Source organism: Tympanuchus pallidicinctus, unplaced genomic scaffold, assembly GCF_026119805.1.
Source record: "Tympanuchus pallidicinctus isolate F22 unplaced genomic scaffold, pur_lepc_1.0 scaffold3, whole genome shotgun sequence".
NCBI lineage: Eukaryota > Metazoa > Chordata > Aves > Galliformes > Phasianidae > Tympanuchus > Tympanuchus pallidicinctus.
Window position 1 is genome coordinate 49,452,639 of NW_026294747.1, and position 23,757 is coordinate 49,476,395.

Below are 23,757 nucleotides of genomic sequence, written 5' to 3' on the forward strand. Positions count from 1 at the left end.
TTTATGTTGCAGTTGGATGCAAGTGATTCAAGCTCCAGCAGCAATCTTTCCCTTGCTAAAGTTCGGCCAAGTAGTGATCTTAATAATAGCACTGGACAATCTCCCCACCACAAAGTTCAGAGAAGCATATCTTCTAGCCAGAAACAGCGGCGCTACAGCGATCATGGTGAGCAGTTCTCATTTGCAGTGCTGTGGCACGTAACGACTGCTAGCTGTTCAGTTCCTGAATTTGTCTCCATCCCCCAAAGATGAAGAGGACAGTGACCTGACAATGAAATGTAGTTAATTGTACAGTGATAAAATAGTTTATCACTTCAATAGTTTAATAGAGGTTAGTGGCAAACTGAAGCAGTTTCTTGGCTCTTCAGGCTGAACATAGCCTGCAGGCCATTAGTACTGCTGGCAGCATGGGGTTATGTCTCCAGGTATGTGTCTCAAAAATCCATTTTTATCAGATTCTAGCTTGCACAGTGTACATTGGGTATATGCTAGTGAAGGGTCTCCTCTGATCCGAATGAGTCAGTTAATTGTTCAGTGGCCTTAGATGACTCTTCAGGGTGTGGGGCTTTTTTCTTTGCAAGCTAAACCAGTGTCAGTAGTTAAACCCCAAGACTCCATTAGGTTCTCAATTCTTACATTGAAATCAAGTAGTAACTTCATCTACTAAATTCAAATGATTGTTTGTTATGACCTTCCCTGTCTTTAGCGAGCAGAAATGAAGAGTGTTATGTATCTTTGCATTGTTATACAAGGGAAGACCTTACCAGAGGTGATTTGAGTGTCAAATTTGCCAGATTTGTTAAAAAAAAAGGGGGGGGGGAGTGTGAAGCTTTCTTCATATTTTCTTCCAAAGAGGAAAAAGCAAATGTGAAGACACAAGTGTTTAAAAAGTAAGAATTTATTGCTCTCTAAATATATTGTTGTCTTCTAAAGTGTGCATATTTTAATAATTCAAGAATGACCTTTTTGCATCTCTGATTCTCAGTGTTCATTATTTCAATTTTCATGAGTGAGAATGCATTTCTATTGTAGGGAAAAATAGCAACTGTACCTCTGAGAAGAAAAATCACTTTTCTGTTTCTTTTGTTTGCTTTTTAAGCTGGACCATCCATCCCCCCAGTAGTGGCATATCCCAAAAGAAGCCAAACTAGTACTACAGACAGTGACCTAAAAGAGGAAGGAATTCAATCAAGAAAATCTAGCAGTAGTGCTGTTGCAGGAAGAGGAATTGCACCAGCTAGTCCAATGCTTGGAAATGCCAGCAATCCAAATAAGGCTGATATTCCTGAACGTAAGAAAAGTTCGGCTGTCCCTAGTGTAAGTAGAAGCACTTATTTATCAAAACCACAAGATGTTTTTGAGAGAGAGTACTAATCTAGCAATTTATCAGTTGATGTTGATTTTACTTTTCACATAGAGTAAATTTAGGTATCTCATATAATGGCTTTTTTTTCCTTGCATCCATCAGCTGTTCAGTTATTTGTTCCTGAAGTAGTTAGTAGGTATTAGTAATTAGCACTAATAGCTTTAGAGAAAAGGGAAAAAAATAAATTGAAGGCCATCTCCTGAAATGAAATATATGAATATGAAATATATGAGTATGAAATTCTTCACCTTTTGTACAGAAGAATGAAATCAGTTTGCACTTCTATACTTTGTATGCTGAAAGAGCCAGATTATCTTCGATCCCAAACAAGCTGTTACAGGTAGTGGGATTTCCAGATTGAGGCAGCTCTAAAAAAAGTGTTCAGAGGTCAATTTCAATATATGCTTAAAAGCCTTTGTCAACGTGGGCTTTCCTCCAACAGCAAGAAAACAAAAGATGCATGAATTTATGGGGTCTCAAGTAATAGACAGTAAAAAGGATAAAAAGTTTAGGAAAATTCTTGTTGACTTCAGTTTTGTTTTAGTTTGCTTTTATTTTTTTAGTTTTGTATAGTCTGGTGCCTCCCTGTGAAGCAAAATTGGAAATCTCATTTCAAGTAGCATTTCCTGAGCTCTGTAACATTCAATGTATATATATTTTATTATTTATGTTTTTCACTTGGCATCTTCAGTATTTTATCTATTCTGCTGCACCACTCCCAAATTTCCAGTTTCATTCTACTGCAATGGCAGCATAATGAGCTCACAGCAATAGGATATTATCTCTTCTGATTTAGTGTGTAATTCCAACTCTGATCTTTTATGAGCAGTGCTACAAAATGAACATGTAACCCGACTTGTGATGTCAGTTTGAAATTGTCCCTGTACTCACAGTGCTTTATGTCAGACTGTGCAAAATTTTATTTTTATTTTCCAGCTAGAGCTCAGTCTTTTGCTTTCTGGCTACTGAGGATAGAGAGGAGCACTAAGTCCTTTTTCACAGTTCCAGGAACTGATTATTTCTTGTAGCATTGATAAGTGTCTAAAAGAAGGGGGGGAGATGAGTGGAAAGGATTTTAGAGCTACCGTATTGTCTTGAAGTAGGAAAAAGAAAAGAAATTTGAGGCGGAAGGAGTTTATGTTCTTGCAGAGCATTTAAGTCCTAAAATCAGTAATGTGATGAGAAAATTACTGAACAGACAGAAAAATACTGTCTTTAAAAATAATTACTGCTTTCACAGATACAGCAGAAGTAGTAGAACTGGTCTTCGCTGGAGACTCATGTTCTGTTTTGAATTGTTAAGATCTTTAGGCAGTTTGTGCTTCTCATTTAATAACAAAATTTACAAGTATGCACTTAAGGAAAAGAGTTACTCTCTTATAGCAGGTAACCAAGTCTGGTGTTGAAGTTAGGACTCCAAGCTCTTCTTCTGAAGTTGAAAAAGCATGGAACTCTTGCAAACTAAATAGTTCTGCAAACTGAGGGAGTGTGCATCAGTAAGCTTCAGGCTCATTAGGGAAATACCAAATTAATAACAAAGACCTGCTACAGAGGATGCATAGTTAGCAGCAGCTAATAATTCCTTCATTACTACTCACAGCTTTGGGTTTTTCCTCATAAGGCTGCCCCAGAACCCTTGGTGTAGCTTTTAGAAAAGTGGAAGGAGAATGCATGGCATGTTTGGAAAATTATTTAGAACCAAAAAATAAAAATAAAAACAAAAACAAAAAAACCCACTGCCAGAACAGATTGGTAAATAGGTTGGTTCATTGTTGTTAGTCAGAAGCTGATTCTTGGAAAATTTTTCATCAGTCCTAGCCTTGCTGTCTCCTAATGTGAAAATTACCCATCTAAACAGTGGGCACAAAACTTGCTATGCGAAAAGAGGACGACTCTGTACCACAAATGCATCTTTTATGCTACGTATGGGACCTCGTGTATGCTCAGAAGCCTCAAAATGCACTTTGCATCACCTGAAAAGAAGGCACCCAATGCTGTCAGGATGAACTTAGCTCAATTCTGTCTCATCAGTCTATCAGTGCGATGCTGTTGACACTAATTTCAGATGTCCTGTGCCGTGCATCTGTGCTATTTAATTGTGTGCAGAGAACAGCAATATACAGCCTGACCGAACAGAAAAATCGTAGCTGAAGAACTCCCTAGATCAAGTCATAAAAGGCTGTATGCCAGAAAGGGTAATGGCACCCATACCAGGACTGCATTCTTGCTGAAACGGAAATGTGGAAGCTCAGAATGTTCCGGTATTCTGTCAGGACCTTTGCAATCTGAGTGCTTTTTTAGATCTCTGTAATTTCAGTTATGGAAACCGAAACTTAAAATGCCCACTCTGAAACTCAAAATGCATTTCTTTAAGGTTTGATCCAGTACAGATGACTTCTGTGACTTTCCACATGTGCAACGTCATGTAATGTTAAAATGTACGGTGATGTCTTCTCAAGGGAATCAAGATTTAATGTTCTAAGGCAGTAGGTAGATAGAAGGAAGCTATCCATTATTGTGCACAATTCCCACCAGAAAGCATCAGCTATTCTTGGTGCTTCCTTTAATATCTTCAGGAATGCAGAAACAACAATATGCAAATAATGTGCTGTAATTGAATGTACCATAGCTTGGCGGGGGCCGCACAAAGTGACTTGCGCTCCGTTTCCTTGTGAACATGCAAATGGAACTTCATGGTAGGTGTACAGCCTTCATTGCTGGCTAGTTGAATGAAGAAGGGAGGAGTTTCTTCCCACATCTGTGACTGCACAAAGTTTAAGAATCAATATTTTATAAAAAAAAAAAAAAGATGAGGGACATATAAGGAATAATATAAAGGGAAGCACCAGCAATAGGAGGAGGACTTCTAATGATTGGCATGTGCCTATCCCTAAGGAATGCCTGGTGAAGAACACTTCAAAACCCAAGAGACAACAAAATATGTATGATGACTTTTATTAGCTCTTTCTGCTCATCTGAAATAGTCTTTGTCTTCTTACGTTTTCATGCCAAGTGATTGCACGGTTCAGCCCTATGTTTTTATTGGTACATTCACACAGATGTCTAACGAGTCACTTGTCTTTTAAGTTGACAAGATGATTTCATTGTTAAATCTGCAACTCAGAAATTGTGCTGTTTGAGACTCACTGACTGTATGAGCCAGTATTTTTTCCTTAAAGCAGCAAAAGCCATTTGTGTAGAAAGCACTGGAAGAGCATTTGCTTGAGAGTATTTTACTTAACAGTTTTATTTCAGGCTTGGAAACAAAAAAGGTTTGGCTCCTCTCCTTTTGTGCTCAAACTACCTTTCCCTCAGTTTCTTTTTTCACCATTCTTCCCGTGATGCTCTACTGTGACCAGCTCATGACATGTTTTCTTAATGCTATTTTAAAAGTCCGCTGAATTTCCCTTGCCTATCATAGCTGTAATTCTTCAAGAACTCCAAAAGGTTAGTTGAGCATGAAGTCCCCCTGCCTGACTCTTGGTGGCCATCCTTACTCAACACGTGCTTATCCAGGTGCTGACTAGTCATTCCCTTAAGCTAGCCTCCAAGATATTCCCCAGCAGTGACATTTAAAGTTAATGGTGTATTTTGCTTCCTGCTTTACCCTGTGATCCTTTTCTTTAAAGAAAAATTTTGAAAGGTTTATTTCTATTTTCCAATCGTATGCAGTTTGTGTTATGTTCTGTTCTTGGGGTGGGGAAAAGCTATAAGGCTTGCCAGCTTGTACTTCCTCTACAACCTGGGGTGCATGTTTTCTGGACCACCATGCTTTTCCTAAAGAAATTGCATCTAACGTTTTATAATTCTGTTATCTGTGAATTACCTAGCTTCTCAGTCGTTCCTGGAAAATTGACCGCCAACTTGGGCATATCTCCACCCTCTTTCTCTGTAAAGACAGAGGCAAAGTAATTCTATTTCTTTTCTCCCCTCTAAAATAAGGTCTGTAGCTTAAGTTCCCCTGGTTTTCTTGTCCTCAATGTTTTATGCTTGTATTTATATGTGTATTTTTTAAAATGTCTTACTAAAATTCTCTACAATTTGTCTCTTTAATTTGACTTGCTCTTCCCTGTTTTTCAAAACTTGTCTAGTGCTCTATACTATTTGAATATTTGAAAGTCCATGTTTACCTTCCCACTGAATTTTTCCATGCCTGTTTCTTAAATCTTTGCTTTTCCAATCTTGTCTAAGGATATTATTTTTAACTTAAAGGGAAATGTACATTATCCAAATGGCAAAGTACCTCAAAAATAGGCTATAATGTAGTACTCTCTCTAGTATGAATGATTATGAATTATTGTTATGAATTATATACATGCTGAAAATTTGGATTTCAGAACACTGGTAATTTAAATGGTATATTAATTTTGAGACATCAACATGAAATACAAGAACTGTTTTTTTTAATTGCGTTATTCTTTAAAAATACTTGGATGTGTTTGTCTATTAACTAGTTAACTTGCTGAATTATTGTGTTAGAACTGTGTAGAAGTAGCATTACATAAAACAGCCTTCAAGTATATGTAGCCTTAATCCCAGAAAAGTCTCTTTGTGGAGAGTAACAAGCCTATGTTTTTTTCAATTGTAGAATAATACTGCCCCTGGAGCAATGACACGGCGCAACACTTATGTTTGTAGTGAAAGAACCACTGCTGATAGGCATTCAGTGATACAAAATGGCAAGGAGAACAGGTATATGAAATGTCTTCCTATGGTGTACGTCCCTTGTCTTCACATTTTCCCCCCCAAAAATGTAATGCCTAATTTAAAAATCAGTAATACTGTAGTGTAATTCATAAAGAAAGGTGAGTACAGATCTTTGGTTGTGGAATACCTGTGTGTTTGTTTTTCCTTGTGCTTAATACTTATTGTCTTTATGCACAGAATGATTGCAATGTCCAGTTAAATACATTTCATATTTGTGCAGCTTTCTTCTTGAATTGGTGGTCAACTCCTGTGGTTAAATATCATCAGCTTGCAGAAGAGGCTTATTTACTTGCAAACTATAAAAGTATATCTCTCTTGAACCATTCTGTTTTTATATTTCATTCTAAACTGCACTTGCAGGTGTGATTGTTTGGAATATCTTTTTCCTCTGTAAGATTTTAGGGAGATAATCAATTTTCTCTAAGCAAAGATGAAAACAGTGGCAGGCCATTGTCTTGGACTGATAATATTCAGTGCCAAAATCCGTGTAGTCTCATTGCTTCCCAGCATTTACGGAATTCATCTTCAAAAGGGGAAGCACAGACATCTCCATACTTTGAGTGAAAACAGGCTTACCATTACTTTACTGGAAGCCTAACTGGAATATGCAACGGAATTGGAGTCACCTAACTCACGTGTCAGCACCACAGCCACATCTCATGCTGTCCTTTCCTGTGTATTGATGACTGTAGAGAGTTGCAGGAAATAACTATCTGTGAACATAAACTGCAGAGTAACGCTTATGAAGAATACTACTAGATTTCCTGGCTGGCAGAAGTGTTTTAAGTTCCAGCCAACTGTTCTTCACAGAATTTTGCTAGTCTTGAAAGGTGGTAACAATTTAGTAGTTGGTTGTTGCTAGGAGAACACTGAGATTGCTAGTAACCAACAAAAATGCTTAAGCTTGGAGGAGCATATAACATTTCCCCTACTCTTGCCAGTTTTTTCCCTATCTCTTTCCAGTTTTAGGATACATTATGAAATGTAGGGAGAAAACAGGTTTTTTTTTCTTCTAGCTCATGTTAAAGTTGGTGAAAGATTTGCAATTTTTGCACAGAATTTCTCCCTTTTCTTTTGAAAGCATATTAGGGAGAGTGGTGAAGTTGTGATCTTGAATGCAAAATCTGTCCGTCTCGTGTTTGACCCATGTAGCCTAGGGTAAAGAACATGACATTGACCCTGTCTCTTCCTCCTAGCTTTCTGCAAACTGAAAGTGAGTAAGGAAAAAGTCAAGTGTAAGTTTCAAGAGAGCCAAAAGTCTAGCTGGCCAGCTGGGCCTACAGTCAACTGTCTTGTGAAGTACAGCCCAGCTATTTGGTACTGTCTCTTAGTGTCTGTCTCATCTGTTAGTCCTTGTTAACGTTACCAAGTTTGTTTAGATTGAAGTTCACCATCCTTCATTTCATTTGAAATGTGTTTTTTTTTTCTTTCCCAACCCACTTTGAAAATAAATCTTGCTGTCCAGGATAGCTTTGATTAGTTTTGATTACTTGATTTCTTGGTTTGTTAATAACACTTTTATTCATCTTTAAACTGATATCTTTACAATATTTTGTCAAAAAATTCTTTATGATTCTTATGAGTAATTATTTACCAGGAATGCTTGAAACTCAGGTATCGCCTTAATTTAAGAGTGACTTTATAATGTTAAGAAGTTGTCTATTGGAGATGCTTTTTTTTCTCTAGCTTTGACTTTCTCAGCAAATTGTCTTTCTAATTTGTCATGTAATGGTTTTAAGTTCAGAGTTGACATTGTGTATTTGACATTTCTTTTAATTCTGTTTTCTTTCCATACTTGGTCATCCTTATGTAACTTATATACTGTACTGACAGTAAAAAATGGCTTTAAAACATCATTTGCTTCTCCTGCAAACTCTACCTCTGTTTGGATCGCTTGGTGTGTCTGAGCATTTATGTTTTGACTATTGGGAAAAAGGTCATCACAGGTTTTATCAAGTATTTTGCTTACTACTTCCTTGACTCTTCATATAGGGTTAAACAAGATAAGAGGGTGAGAGTGAACTGCTAATTGTTTTAGAACCAGAGACTTCTCATTGTCTGAAATGCTTTGGTGTTGAAGTGCACGTTAATTTTGACTCAGTTTCTGAGTTTTTTGTGGAGATTTACAGAACTAAGTCTGACATTTGTTTCTTTAACTGGGTAAAGGCTTGGCTGATAGCATGGAGTGCAGACCTTTAATGCAGGTTAAACAAGCATGGTTATTGATGAGACTGGCTCTTCAGAATGAATTCTGCCTTTCTTCAGGTGTGTTGTTATATCTCTGATATCATTGTTGCATCAGCTTGGCAAAAAGTAACTTCAGAAACTTGTAATGTTTTTTTTTTCCTTCTGAAGTAATACCTGAAGTAGGACCTATGCTTTGTCAAAATCCTTTTGTTAACAAAAAAAAAATAATCTGTGCTTTCAAAATGTCTGTTTGTGGAGTAAAGGCAAGAGTAGTTACTTTAAATGATTTGTTTCAGATTGGATTTTGGATTTTCTGTAGCCAGGCAGATATTGACTGTGACCTGGTGAAGACTTGGGAGATTTGCTTTAAAATGCAAGATGCACAGATTTAAATTCTCTGTTCTTTCTGTAGTGAAAATAATAGTGTTAGCTGTTCTGTTTTTATCTTAGATGTTGAATAATCCTTAGGAGGCACTGTTTTGAAAGCATGGTAGCTTTCAAGAATCAATAGCCAGTGGATGTCATGTTCAAGAAAACAGGCTTGAAAACCTCAAGCCAGATTGATGGAAAAGAGTTTTCAAATCTCACATCCCTACTTCCACACACTGTGTGGCTGACACAGGCATTCTGATGGAGATGACTCTGGCTCTGCTCCAAAGCCCTAAGCATTAATTAATGCACTTAGGGACTCATGAAACACTCTTCATAATGATAGGCAATTGCTTTTACAACAGCCTCAGATTTTAATAAGCCTTGGCACTAATTGATGAATTTTAGCTTGCTGTTTCTATGTTCCCAGGCTGGTAATCCAGGGAAGCTGATTTCCAACATAGCTTCAGATGAAGAATTCTCATGATTTAGTTTGTGCTCTGGTACCCGATTGATACCTTTAGTTACCACTTATTTGGAGGCAGATGACTAAAACTACGAGGCTAAATAAAACTCGAGTCTCATGTTGCAAAGATTCTTTCTCCTTCATTGTTTACAACAGAACAGGAGGAAAGTAGGTAGAGCAGTGCAGTCCTTGAGTGGTTCGTGACCACATTTGGGGATTACTTCAGTTTTGTGTATTGTTTTGGGATGAATGCTCATTTCCTCAGAATTTCTTAATATTCTGGTGTAATGTAAAAGCTGGACTGTTTTGCAAGGTTGGTTTTAGCAGACTGTAATTGGCATCTTACAAGATTCAGCAGTGCGAAGAGATGCATACATGACTCAGGTGAAACTCCTCTTCTGTTTTAACTTCTCCAGACTCAACAAAGCAGTAAATTTTGCTGTTTTAGCGAGCTCTGATGTCTGAATTCTACGGCATTTTCCAGTAGGACTTTGAGAGCTAAGCCCAATAAATGGGTTATCTTATACTTGTAGCTGAACTTAACGTTATCTTCTCCAAAGCCAGACATACCAGAATGAGATAACAGGACATGAATTTCAGTATATAAAGCAGTGAAGTCACTTGGAAACGAGCATGCAGTGTCATGAAGCTGTCACTGACAATTACTGATTTCTTAACCTCCAACATAATTTTGGAATTACAATTGACATACTCCAAAAGCAAATGTAAGCTATATGATTTATGGTGCAGTAGCCCTGAAGGTCCAATATATATTGTGCCTCTCAGATTTCTCCCATTCCCATCGTTACTAGATAATACAAAGGCTGAGAAGAATGTTTCAGCCCAAAGGAAGATTAAATCTTTATATTTCAACATACTATATGGCTGATAGATGACTGGCCAGCTCTATAGCCTCCTTCAAATCCTGAATGGTTACTTGAAGAGCTTGATGCTCACAGCCAGGCAATATGAGATGCTCTCTAGTAGTCACACCTTTTCTTTCAGAGAACACTAAGCATTACTCTTTTCTTCTTATATGTGCCAGCTGATGAATAGTAGCTTTTTTGTTTGGATCTCTGTGGACTTGCTAAATGTCATGATACTGTTTCTTTTTTGCCATGAAGTTTCCTTGGTTATTAGGTAGGTCAAGATTTGAATGTGTGTCCAACTTGCATTGATTTCTGTAAACATGGATAATTTCTGGAAACGGGTATTTCACTGCAGTGTGGGAGGGTGTCATCACTACCTAATGCTACTGGTAAGAACTATTACTTAATAGAGATGTCGAGTGCTCTGTATAATGAGGATGTGATTTAAGAGGAACATAGGACAGTTACTGTTGTTTACATAGAAGAGGGTCATTAGAGTTCATGTTCTTTTCACAGATTGGTTAATAGAAGGAAAAGTTTGCTTTTTTCTATGCAGTAGTTTGTTGTTGGTCCATCACGTTCTTCTTTCTGCCTCTGCCTGAACCCAAACCCCCTCACAGCCTGACAGAAATGTTCGCTTACGCAGCTAGCCCTGCTTCAGTTTGTACTACATCCTTCTCCAGTGTTCGGCTGCGACATCAGAAGTCGATGTCCATGTCAGCCTCTGTGCACACGAAGATGATGTTGCCTCCAATAGACAATGGCGCAGATAACTTCAGGCCTATGTAAGAACCTGAAATCATTGTGAAACTAACTTATACCCACTGCTTCTTAACTTTGTGCTGTGGAATTTTAGTCCTAGAGTGTTCTAGTATATATTGCCCACAAGATGTGTGTTTCCTTATTTTTAGTCTTGTTTACATTTGTCTTGTGGTGTGTCAGGCTGTCTGTGACATAATCCTGCAATAATAAATGCTAATTATTTTAGTGTTAGGCATATTGGACATTCCCTATTGTCAATGTTTGTGGGAGACTGTAATCTGTACTCAGAAGGACTTCACTGCTTGGAGCCGTTCGCTTGTGGAGAATTTCCTGTAGGACATTTTCAAATAAGCGAGTTTTTGGAAGATGTACAGAATATGAAGGGAGCGATACTGAAGTTATCTATTGCTTCTTTTTTCCTGGAAGGAAACGTTACTCATCTATTCTTTTATCAGTCCTCTCAGTGAAACACTGAATGCCTAGTTTATCTGGTCTTCTCCAGGATACTTATGTTGCTTTTTTCTGCCTACGTAGGTTTCTGTTTCAGCAGCCTTTTAATCCTAACTTATGAATTTTGATTCCGTACAGTGCTGTAATAGTGCTGATATTTCCAACCCTGGCCAATATAGAAGTGTCTGCTTTTGCTTTTACCGTAGAACGTAGTGTTTTGTGTTTCCTGCAAAAACCGTCGTGCTTCTGTGAAGAAGTCCTAGCGTGGTTTTTTTTGTTTTCTGCTCTAGCACTATTCCCGATCAAAGAACGCCTGTCGCTTCAACTCACAGCATAAGCAGTGCAACCACACCTGACCGTATTCGTTTCCCCAGAGGAACGGCCAGTCGGAGCACCTTCCACGGCCAGCTCCGTGAGCGACGTACCGCTACCTACAACGGGCCCCCGGCCTCCCCCAGCCTGTCCCACGAGGCAACGCCGCTCTCTCAGACTCGAACCAGGGGTTCCACTAACCTGTTCAGCAAACTGACTTCAAAACTCACAAGAAGGTACGTCTTTTAAAATGGTGATGCTACACAGGAACGCTTTCTTATTGTCAGAGAATGGAAACATTTAGAAGTTCATTATGTAGGAGGCTTTGTCTGCAGTTGCAGGTCAGTGATTTAACTACGTCTGCAACTTAAAATGCATCTGGTGATGGTGTATTTTTTCATAGTTCACTTCAGTGCAGAAAGCCATTTGTTTTTAGCAATTGAATCAACTGGGAATAAAAACTGACGCAGGCTCGATCTGTGCTGATTATTCTGGGCTCACTGCTTTCGTGTCTGCGGCACCAGTGCTGCAGAGCTGAAACGTTGCAGCTCAGTTCAAAAGCTGCTCACTGTGCATGATCTCTCAATAGAAGGCATAAACTAGAATAACTAAAATATCCTGATATTTAATGCAGTGTTAGGAGCTCAGGGTCCTTCTCTCTTTGGCTGTTTCCACACAGGTAGAAATATCACAGGTGAAAGGGTAGAGGCAGAAAAGAACAGTTGATTTTGGCAGCAGTGCTAGCACAGATCATTCTAAAGCAATGGCAGTACTGCAGTTTCTGTCTAGGCAGTAGTCTGCTAGGCCTGAAAGCTTTAATCCTGTTTCACCACTTAGCTCACGCAGATTCTGGTGTTGGTGTGACGATGTGCTACTGCAGCCAAAGCCTGGCGTAAGCAGGTGCTTGTTCCTGTACTGACTGTTTTTGTTATAATTGGACTCCTAGTTTCAAACAGGTGTAGGATTGAAATTAGCTCCCACAAATGCTAGAACTGGAGTAGGAGGGGAGAAAATATCATGTGTTTTCCTTAAGCATTTAAAACCTGTGGATTCGTATATTACCTACTTCAGACCACTCAGGTACCACACCACTTGTGTTTGCAGAAGTGAGGATTTCTTTACTTTTGTTTTAAGGTGATCTCAGTGCTTCTGTACCCTCCTCATCTCATGAAATTTTGTAGAATATATCATTCTAATCTTGGCACGCTTGCTTTTATTTTAGGTCTATGGCAATGGTGTTGAACCATTTCCCTCCTGGTGTGGGACTGTACGTGTCCGCTCCCCAGTAACTTCTTCATAGTTTTCTATACAAAATAACGTTCAGCCAAACTCCAGTTTTTCACAGCTGGCTGATTACAATTTAAGGAATGAATTTTCTTTAAATAAATAAATAAACACGTGGAAAAATCTGAACAGAACAGCCTTGCCTTTTGGTAAATGTTTTACCCTGCCCAGCACTCTTAGCTAATGCTTCTCTGGGAGACTGTGTGCTGTGAAAAGTTCCTTTCTTTTTCTCTTTAGAGATTAAAGATGAACTTGATTTTTACTTTTTTAATATAAAGTCTTCTGCTTTTTGTCAAGTGAGGTTTTAAATCAGACACATCTTTTTGGCACATTGTTCTGTACTTTTGTTTGTTATACTCTAAATTTTCCATTCTGACATTCCAAATGTGGACACTCAAACTGTGAACATGTAAAGCTTTTTACTTGTGCTGCTGCAACATACTATTTTTCATTCAGTGTGACGCTCACTTGTTCAGACAGCAATCCAACTTCTATCATTACCTCCATTTTCAACTTTTGCAGTGCAGTTTGCTTTAAGAAGTTCTTCCCCAAGTGCTTTACACAATAGTTGGAATTCCATTTGGACTTGATTAAATAACAAGCATTTTTAACACAATAGCCCTGCTACGGGTGATTACATGTGCACTTGGAGGACCTCTTGCAGTTGGTGTTGCTATGCTAGGTACAAACTACTAGGAAGAAGACAGTGCCATCAAAGAACACAGTTGTTTCTTCTCTTTAAATAGAAATAAATACATTAAAGTGTGCTTTTTCATTCTTGTTTCCTCTGTAGGAGATCAGAATCCTTTTGATAATTAACTGCTTGTGTCCTGATCTAGGCACTAGCTTCAGATTTTGTCATTAAGTTAGCCAAATATTTGAGGCAGTTTTTAGCACAGTATGGGGGGCAGCATTATGAAGGGAGGAAGAAACATAGCTCTGAAGGTCTGCTAATAGTTGGAGTTGCAGTTTTTGCTTTCTATTTAAACTCCTTTTAAATAGAAACATCTTTTTATGTGACCTTGCATATTTTTGGTTTTCAAGTGTTCTGAAACTAGTGTATATGCTCATAACTGCTGTAGTAACTCATAGTAACTGCTGGCAGTGCATTTCGCAGGAAACAAGTAAGTTTGGAAATATTAATGCTTTTTAAAAAAAAAAAAACACAAAGTTTTTCAGACCTTAAGTCATGTGCCTAATCTCAGAATGTATTGAAGTGTAATTTCATTGTGCATTTAAATGAGGTCTGTTGCATGTTTCACTCTAAATGGATTTTTCAGTTTACTTTGTACAAAACTTTGTTAATTATTATTTTGGCTTAATTTCTTTTAGAAACATGTCATTCAGGTTTATCAAAAGGTAGGATTTATTTATATTTAAAAAAGTGGCTCCTGCAATTAACAACAGATTTGGCTTTCTAGCCTTGGTTTTCTGACAACTAAACTTTCTGCTGAGAACTAAATACTGTCTTTCTTGAGAGGAAAGCATAAATCAATGCATTAACTCGTGATGATATCTAAGAGTCTGCAGCACCTGAATAACAAGATGCTAAGCATGCCTTATGAATTCTTCTTTCTTTGATAGAGTTGGTAGCACCAAAGTAATTCTGTTCTATGTACTAATACACTTAGCATGCTTATGTTTGAAAAATGAGGTGTTTGATAACAGTGATAAAAGTTTCAAAACGTAAGGTTACAAGCAAATAAAGGTAAGTGAAGGGAAATTGACATTCTCTGCTCTGTGGTATTTAAATTGTCACTGTGATGTGTTGTCTGTAGCAGATACAGGAGAAAGCAAACTGAATGTGGCTGCGAATCTAGCAGCTTGTTTTGTGTGGAAGATTGAAAGAAGGTGAAATGTTTGCATTTTTATTTTAAGATGGGATGCCTTAGCTGAAGTGAATTGCAGCTGACCTGCAAACAGAGCACTTGAGTTACGAATAAACTGTAGTGTCTATGTTAATTTTTTAACTAAGGGAAAAAGCTGAAAAGTGTTACATTTCGAGTCCAAAGGATTGAATTTAGGCTTACAACTTGGGAATTCTGTATGTATTTTAAGTCCATTACGAAGTTGCTAACGTTGGCAATACAATTTTGATCCACGTACAGATTTTTCCAGTAGAATCTTGTGATATTCAGTATTATGCTTTGGAGTTCCTTAAAGAATGTTTCTTCCGTTTTCCGACAGTTGACCAAAAGTGTCATCTGTTTTAACTTCCAAACTAGGAGGCTACGCATGTTTCTCAATTTGAAATCAGTCAGACCATTTCAAGGAAGTGCTTCGAATAAGGAGACCTCAGCTATGTTAACAGCTACTTAAGTTTGGGCTTATTCTATACATCGTCTAAAGGTTTATCCCTGCCTAACTGAGTAAATTCCATTCTGCTTTAATAATTATCAGGGCACTTCCAAACATGACTGTGTTTAGAACTGATGCTATTGGATCGGCTAACACTGTCACAGCTTTCTTGAGAAGAGGAACATGCACAGACTGGTAGCTACAGAAGGGAACCATCCAGTATGGTATACAAATGAGACTAAACAGAGGCAATAGTTCTCGCTCACCATGCGTAACAAGCGATGGAGCACATACCACTTTATAAAAGGAGCTTTTGTCTCTGTAGTCACATTCATTTTTAAACAAAGGATTGTGGTCTGTGTAACCTCCACAACTGAATGCTTGTAAGCTTGGTATTCAGTTGCTCGGAACTAAAAGGAAAAGTGCTAGTGGAAGTTCAGATTGAAGCTAGAAGGCCAGTGGTCATCTTTGAGACTTTAAAAAAGTAACTTTAATTATTTTTTTAAAAAGTTCCTTTGACTGCTGGTCAGGAATTTTAGACTGTAGTGGAAATAATTGCTGCAGATTTTATTGAATATTTCTTTTGGATAAGAGATTTGCAGAGTCTTACACCACCTACGCAGGACCAGACTGTGCTTTTTAAATTGTTTCACATGTGCATCATATTCCTCAGCACCTGATGTATTAAATTCAAAATGTTATATTTTTGGTAGTTTCTTCTCACTTCATATGCTGTGAGTCTTACCTAAATTCACTTTCTTTGGTACTGGAAGCGCTACTGTAAGCCACGTGCATGCATTACTGCAGTGTTACTTTCGAGGAATCCTAGAATAGATGGGGTTGGAAGGGTTCTTAGAGGTCAGCTAGTTCCACCCTTCTGAACAAAAGCAGATTCTTAGTCATACTTTTTTCAAAATTACTCCTAATATTGTGCCTACTACATGGACCTACTATATATATGTGTGTATATGTTTGTGTGTATGTGTGTATTTGTCTTACACCATGCACTGTGCTTGCACATCTGTATCATGGAAAACTAACTTTTTTTCTGACGGCAGAAATCACTTTCTGTATTCTGAATTTGAATGTAGCGTCTATTCTTTATTTCCATAAGTTCCTGTTTTAGTTCTTGCCCTCTTTGCTGTTTTTCAGTGTCTTTTTAGATAAGTTTCTGTTTAGCTGAATTTCTAACAAAGAATGTACAAAGATGTAAAGAACAGAAAGCAGTATGACTTAGGACAGATATATGGAAATAGCCTTACTTTATTAATCAGTTCACAAACTTTGTAACAGGAAGAAAAAAACAAAGGAGGTTGTGCATAGGCATTGCCTGACAAATGAGAGCCTACTTTTTTTTAATATATTCGTTCCATTCTGAAGACCAAGGATCATCTTGGCCCATAAAACTTCTGTAAAAACACAAGCAAAAGCAGAAGACTGTGAACACAAACCACCAATATGTGGTTCCCACAGAAGTGGCGTTTGTGTCAGCAGTGAGAAGGCCTAAGGGGCTGCATCGGAATTGCAGAGCTACCCAAACAATACTGGCAGTACAGTAAGTTAATGTTCCCAGTGTGCGAGTGCTGTGCTGTAGAACTCAACTGTAACAGTTTCCTTCGTGAAGGAATGGGCGTCTGGAGAGACTGGCACAGCTCTCCCCATCTTGGCTTGGCGTTTCATAGTTGAGAGCATAAGTCACTGAGTGCAGCTGTTGGTGCTGAATGGATGGATACTGGAGCATGGAACAACGTAATAACGTAAGGATTTCCAAACAGGTTTCAAGGAAGTAGAGTTTGTCATTTCAAGGTGGTGTGTATTTTGTTATTTTTGATTCTGAGACTACAGAACCTGCACAGTTCAGTCTAGAAAGGTCTGAGAACATAAAAAGACAGGGATTTTTCCTCAAACTTTTCTGGGTGGGTTCCATTAACAGTAAGAGTGTTCACTGTTGGGAATACTGGTTACCCTCCCATTTTCTACAACCTTTGGCAAGATTAAAGTGAAAATTTAAAAAATGGAAGTAAAATTATCTCTAAATGCTTGCAGCTCTTAATGAGTTTTTACATTGTAGGAGCACGGCAGTCTCTTATAGAGCTCAAATACTCTTTAATTTCTCAGTCGAGCAGTGTATTCACGCTTGTTTGCCTTCCTCAGTAAAACAAGCCTGTCGCAGATCTCTACCACATATGAAAGGAGTAGCTGTGTTCTGCTGGTATAGGGGTTCTCTCTTCCAGCCTTTTTCCATTTCAGTCTTAGAATATTGTTGTAAAGCTTAGGTTTGTGAATTGTATCTACCTTCTCCAATGTTCATCGTAGTAGAGTAGCACTTGATTTGTATCTGCCTAGAAGTTCATCAGCGCTATTGATGTCTTAAACTTAATGTGAGTTTCAGAAATGGAAAATAAGTATGGGCTGCAGTCAGTCTACTCAAGAACATTGGGAGGGCTGTAGCCTTTGGGTCAGCTGCCCTCCTGCGTGACTGAGAGGAACAAGTGGAAATTTTTCCCCTTGAAAAGGTTGAATATAAAATTACGATGAAAATAGCTACCAATAAAGCACACTTTGAAGTGCTAGAATTGGGTGAGAACTTGCCAGTTGTGCTCTCATCATCTTCATTATCATCTTTGCTTGTTACAGCTTTTTGTTATTCCATTAGTCTCCTACCAGAGTTCCCATCTTACATTGTGCTGTGCAGGACCTTGTTGCACAGGGCTCTTGCTGGATGTTCTTATGGTGAACAATGTGATGAGTACCCAGCATCTTCTTACCTATACTTACATTGCAGCATTGATTTTCAGGTCCATGTCCTCCACGTGCTGCACAATAAGTGTTGTCATTTTGCTCCTCATGGTACTCTTGTAATGTTCCATTGTGACAAGTCTGCACAGACCAAGGATTATGTGTTTCCACTGATCTCAGAGACCCCTGTTTCCTCATCCCAACCCCTCAGAAGAAAAAAATGAGGAAATTAAGCCTTATATCACCTCACACAATCTAACAGAAATATAATGTGGAGCCATGGTACTGCAGTAATGGGAAGGTAAAGAAAGCTGACTTTCCTCTTAATTCTGCCTGATGCTGGGATATTAGCAATCAGCAATGTAGCCTTAAACAGTGCAAAAGGATAGGAAGCTTAACTTGCTTGGGCTATAGAAGATGCGTCAGTGTGAGAATTAATAGCACAGCATGGGAAATCTTGGATTTACCTCTAAATTTTGGTTAAAATGTATGTGTGTGTTGATCATTTGCTTTAGATGGCTTGGTATTGTTTAAATATCCAATTTTTCAGATTTGGTGTGTGTGCAAACACAGTTTGTCTGGACTAGTTCCTAACCAGTTCCTAAACGATTTGCTTTTCAAATGTACTCTTCCATTCCCAGATGACTTTTTTTAAAAAACAAAACAAAAACACCTTGAAATAATTAGGACTTAGTTATTAAATGATAACTTAATTTTAATTTGACATTTTCCACTTCAGACATTCGACTTTAATGAATTCTACAGTGTAAATATGTAAGCACACGATGTCAAAAATAGCTAAGGGTCTTTTAAAAACTATAGCTAATAGACTTTGGTTTTGGTAGGATGTTATATTCTGAACTTGTTCTAGTCTAGAAAGTTCATTACATCTTTGTTGCTTTGTATTTTAACACAACTTTGGTATGATTACAGTGTCTTTTAGCAACTGCTCAGATATTGTATATTGTAGTGTAAGATTTGTCTTCTCTTTCCCACTTCCTTTTGCTTCTGCGTTCTTTTCAATGAGGCTCCCGACTGAATATGAGAGGAACGGGAGATTTGAGGGCTCAAGGTGAGGGTAAAATTTTTGTTTCAAATGTTATTTAGGTGAGTTTGAACCTTTCTTCCCTTGATTATGTGGCACAGTGGCTTCAGGCAGCAGCTTTTGTTTTGTTCAAGGCTTTGAAACTAAACAAAGAAGCGTTTTTGTCTGCAGAACAGCTATTAAAGCACTGACTGGCTTGTTTCTAAACCTTCATCTTTCCTGTTGCCTTCTCTCCCTCGTGTGTTTTTTGCATTTTAGTATTTATGATTTGCTGTTGTCTTGTAGATCCGTAGGTAAGTGGTGTCTAGTGAGACTGCACATGTGTGGGATAACCACTGAAGGGTGTTAAGATATATTTTTGTCTCCAAAATCACAAATATTTTCCATATTAAACTCTTCCTCAAATCTTTGTGTTAAAAATACTAGAAATTATTGGATTTGTATTTGTTCTGCCAACCATTTTAAGTAGAAAAGGCTTTCTAAAATCGGCATTGAATAAAAGTTGGTGTTACTCCTCCTGTCCCTTTTGCCAGCTCCTGCAGCTTCATTAAATTAAAACCTGACAGTTAAAACATGATACATCAGCAATCAGAGAGCATGTAGCATCTGAGAAACCATATAGCTGGATTTGACGGCATAATCCTTTTATTCTTGCAGTTACTGGGAGTCTTTATAATAGAATGTAATAGAATATAAAATTATGAAACAGGTTATCTTTGCAATAGTTTTTTTTTGACCTTGTTGTTTTTTATGTAACTTTTTCATAATTGCCTGCTTAATGCTCAGAGAGGGAAGAGAGCATCGTGCAAGCAGAAATTCACTGCCAAATATCATAGAGAAGAGCTTAACTTACCTGTAAGCTGAGCTTTGAAGTTCAGTGTGAGACCTGAACTGTGTGGTTCAGGATCAACAAGGTTATGTGTTTTCAGAAAATATGAAAGCATATGGTCAGTATGTTAAAGTCACTTGCCCTGGGCACAAGTAAATTTGAAGATACGACTTTCCATGCATGCAGACTTTCCAAACAGAAATCTGTCCCATTTTTTCTTAAATGTTTAAATGTAGCTCCTTATTCTTTAGCTCTGCGACTGCTGATTTTAATGGAAGAAGAGGCATTATTGTGAACCAGAAATTTCTGGATCATTTCTTTTCCATTCTCCTGTATAACCTTATTTCTCCTCACCAAGGGAAAAGCTTTAAAGAAAAAAACAAAAAAATAACCTTGCAAACTTGGGAAATGAGAAATACAAAGGCATATTTTTGCTGTCTTTTAGAACTGTGGCAGTAATAGCAACCTTCTTGCCCTGGTTGCTTACTAACCATGTTAAGTTGTGTTTGATAGTGACTTCCAGCTCTCCGTCCTGCATTTTGGCCTCCAGGACTCTTGCATGCATAGATTCTATCTGCAAAAGACTCCATCACATTACTTGATTGATACTAAACAAATTACTGACCAGCTTAAAGACAGAATATTTCCTCCCTGTTGAAGGTAGCCCCAGTGTCCTGCACTATGGTGGTTCTTAGTGAACATCTTGTAGCTTGGAAGCTGTCCAGCCCAGAACTGGGTGGCACTTGACTCAAGAGTAGGACTTGGAGCAACACTTGACTTTAAACCGAATCACAGCTGATGTGTGTGATTTTCCTCAGTGAGGTAACTTCCCTCACGCTCCCAATTGCAGTGACCTCCAGTCGTTTCTCCCATCGAGCCTTACCTTTGTTTCAGCAGTGAAGGCTGGCGCTTTATCTTTACTGTGTGTTTGCACAGCAGTGAGGGAGATGGGGTGCTGCCCGCTGCCAGGGCCCCCAGGCACTGCTCTCGTAGTGTGTGTTGCCTGTGAGTTTGCTTTGCTGGCACCTGTCCGGGAGAAGTGGCTCGCCCTGCTAACTGATGCCTTGCTGTCTTTCAGCCGCAATGTAGCTGTGGATCAGAAGGACGAAAACAAGGAAGCCAAGCCTCGCTCGCTGCGTTTTACGTGGAGCATGAAAACCACCAGCTCCATGGATCCCAATGACATGATGAGGGAAATCCGGAAGGTCCTGGATGCCAATAATTGTGACTATGAACAAAGAGAGCGTTTCTTGCTTTTCTGCGTCCATGGAGACGGGCACGCGGAAAACCTCGTGCAGTGGGAGATGGAGGTGTGTAAACTGCCAAGACTGTCCCTGAACGGAGTTCGCTTTAAGCGGATATCGGGAACATCCATAGCTTTTAAAAACATTGCTTCCAAAATTGCCAATGAGTTAAAGCTGTAACAAGAAAAATAGTTAAGTTGTAAATTAGTTAGCAATTTCAAGTGTTTTGAGAATTCCGATGGAAATGTATAGAATAACATTTAGGCAATAACTTCTGCATCCTTCTGAATAGTGATATTAAAGAAAACAAAGCTGCTGAGCTGGGAGGGAGAGTTGGACTTTTTTATAAGTGCACTACAGCATTAAAGTTGCCTACTATGTAAAATATTACCCCTTCTGCTTTATTTCCATTGCTCCTAAGTCTTTGACAACAAATTGAAACACAGAATATATTCATTTAAATATGCCTCCTGTTTGTGTGGACGTGTGAATGTACAGTATGTGTGTATAATATATAAAGTATTATATGTAAACAATTCATTTACCACATGGAGCTGTACCAGTACCTCTTTTTGGGCTAATTTTGGTGCTAAAAATTGAAATGGCCAAGGAGGAAACACTTGAGTTAATATTTAAAATAACTGAAGAGATAACCAGTAAGCGCAGGTTTACAATTCACTGCTGTGTTAAGGAAAAAAAGGGTGTGAAGGGTTTGGATTTACGGTTGTGAACATTATTAGTCCTGTTTTCTAAGTAGAGCTCATGAAATTATTAAAAATTCACTTCTACCGAGTAAGTCTTGCATTATATTTTGCCCACCTATTTATTATTTAAGTCTGAATCAAATTTTAAAAATGTAGTTGATTTGTGCATTAAAATTTGGGTAAATGCTTCCATTCTTCTGCTTCTGCTAAACTACTAAAACTGTATCTTTATCCTTCTGGCTTAAGAGTTTTGATTGCAGCTAAGAGTAATTTTCCGTTGCTCCACAGTCCCTCTGCAGAACAGCGTGGTGTGCTGAGCGCTAAGCAGTGGCTGCTTCTTTCAGAGTTCTCCACCTTACGCTAGGTCAGACTGATAGTAGCACAAAAGGACTCTCAAGTAGTTCTGATGCCAGTCGCCATACGCGAGTCTGTGCTGCTCCGAAGTATTGCTGCGGCCACGGCAGTGCTTTCCTTTGCTTTCTGAGCGCGCACAGTATCGAAACCCAGCAGTCAAATTCGGCTGCTGACGTCCCCTGTTGTAACATCCAGCTTGCTTAACTACAGCCGTAGGTAGTGGCAGCTGAAAGTTTCCTTGCAGCTCTCTTTCAGCGTGCTCCCGCTTGGCTCTGGGCACGTTGCTGTTGGCTTCGTGCCGGCGGTGTCTCCAGGTTCTGCTGAGGAGGGAGTCTGCTGTTGCTCTTGTGCCGTGCAGTGTGGAACCTGCCCCGATGGACGCTGGAGGCCAGCTAGCTTTCTGTAGGACGCCGAGCTGCTGTCGGGTGGCCCCGCTTCTTAACCACCACTGTGGTGAGCTGGATTTGGGCTGGCAGACCAGAACCAGGAGCTTTCTTCAGGCGTTGTTTCCTGCTGATACTCAGTTCATTTCATCGAGGACTTCTGTAGATAAAACCCTGCGTTATCTACTTGACTTTTTGTATTAATGTTTTATGGTTATATTTTGGTGAAGCACTTAAGCATGTACTTCACGCGTGCTTTAGACTGGAGCCTAAATTTGCATTTTAAATTTGCAGTGAGCTAATAGCTATTCATAGTGCGCAGTTCAGGTCTGACACGAGGTGAAAATCCGTGGTGTTCTGCAAGTCAGTTCTTGTGACCCGCGGTCTGTGAAGGCAGCAGACTTCCCCTCTTTCCCTGAGCATTGATATTGACTATGCTAGTTTAAAGGATGATCGTAGTTGTTAAATGTAGTAAATATTCCTGGATTTGCATTTTATTCTCTGTATATTCTGTGTCATGCCATGGCTTTGGAACTCCCGGTGTTGGGTCGGAGTTCAGTTGGCTTTCAGTGCTCTGCCCGTGCCTGTGCTGCTCAGTATGGTTTTTTCCACAAAAAACTTCATTTTGTAATAGCAATAAAACATTTCAGGGCAGTCGTTGTACTTTCTCAGGTGAAGAGTCACCTATCCTTTCACTTCCTACACTTCAAGCACTCCTCCAAATGTATTTTTTTTCACCTGGCAGTGCACTTTGTTGTCTGAACTGAAACAGTGTTCTGATAAATTATGTAAATCTGTATTCGATGGAAGTTCCAAAAGATTTCATATTAAATGTTTTCTGAAATACTCTGTTCCTACTTCACCTCTGAAGTATGTAGTTATTTCTAAAAAGTGCACCAGTGTCATACTTTGGATATTTAAAATTGGTATTTGAGTATGAAGGTGTTTTCAGAGGGTTCTTACAGAGTTAATCTGTCTTCAAGGTCTCTCTCAAAAAAAAAAAAGATGATCATAAACAGATTTTCACCAGCTTGCTTCCTGAATGCCCTGCAAAACAGCCAGGCTGCAAGAACATACCCTCATTTCCTTATCCTGCACGCGTACTGTGCAGGCCTCCAGCAGCTGCCTGGAAAGGAAACTCCTTCAGATCTGCAACCAGAGACCAACCCCTGCCTTTCGTTTCTTTGTCTGCTTTGAGGTCTGTCGGTGCTGCTCCTGATCCAGCTTCGCAGCACTGCGGCTGTTTTCTCTCTGCATTAAGAGACGAGCGTTACAAGTAATCGGAGGGCGGCGCATGGTGAGCATCTCGGCATCCTGAGCTGTGTGTGGCAGCCAAGCAGCGTTCTGTAACTGTATGGCTGGAGTCCTGGGCCCTGTGGTCTGAGCGTG

General features: G+C 38.9%; 1 protein-coding gene across 10 annotated transcripts in view; it reads left to right on the plus strand.

Annotated features, from left to right (window-relative positions):
- MARK3 (microtubule affinity regulating kinase 3) overlaps nt 1-23,230 on the plus strand; it is a 61,576-nt gene extending 38,346 nt beyond the window's left edge. The window contains exons 12-19 of one of the 10 annotated variants that reach the window (XM_052694491.1): nt 13-166; nt 1,100-1,317; nt 5,955-6,058; nt 10,585-10,749; nt 11,467-11,724; nt 14,105-14,131; nt 18,837-18,881; nt 20,762-23,230. In XM_052694491.1, coding sequence (XP_052550451.1) covers nt 13-166; nt 1,100-1,317; nt 5,955-6,058; nt 10,585-10,749; nt 11,467-11,724; nt 14,105-14,131; nt 18,837-18,881; nt 20,762-21,107 — 1,317 coding nt within the window. In that variant the 3' untranslated portion in view covers nt 21,108-23,230. The remainder of the gene's footprint in view (nt 1-12; nt 167-1,099; nt 1,318-5,954; nt 6,059-10,584; nt 10,750-11,466; nt 11,725-14,104; nt 14,132-18,836; nt 18,882-20,761) is intronic. The other 9 variants (XM_052694494.1, XM_052694492.1, XM_052694493.1 and 6 more) reach the window with 9 other exon arrangements.
- Nucleotides 23,231-23,757: the final 527 nt, after the last annotated feature.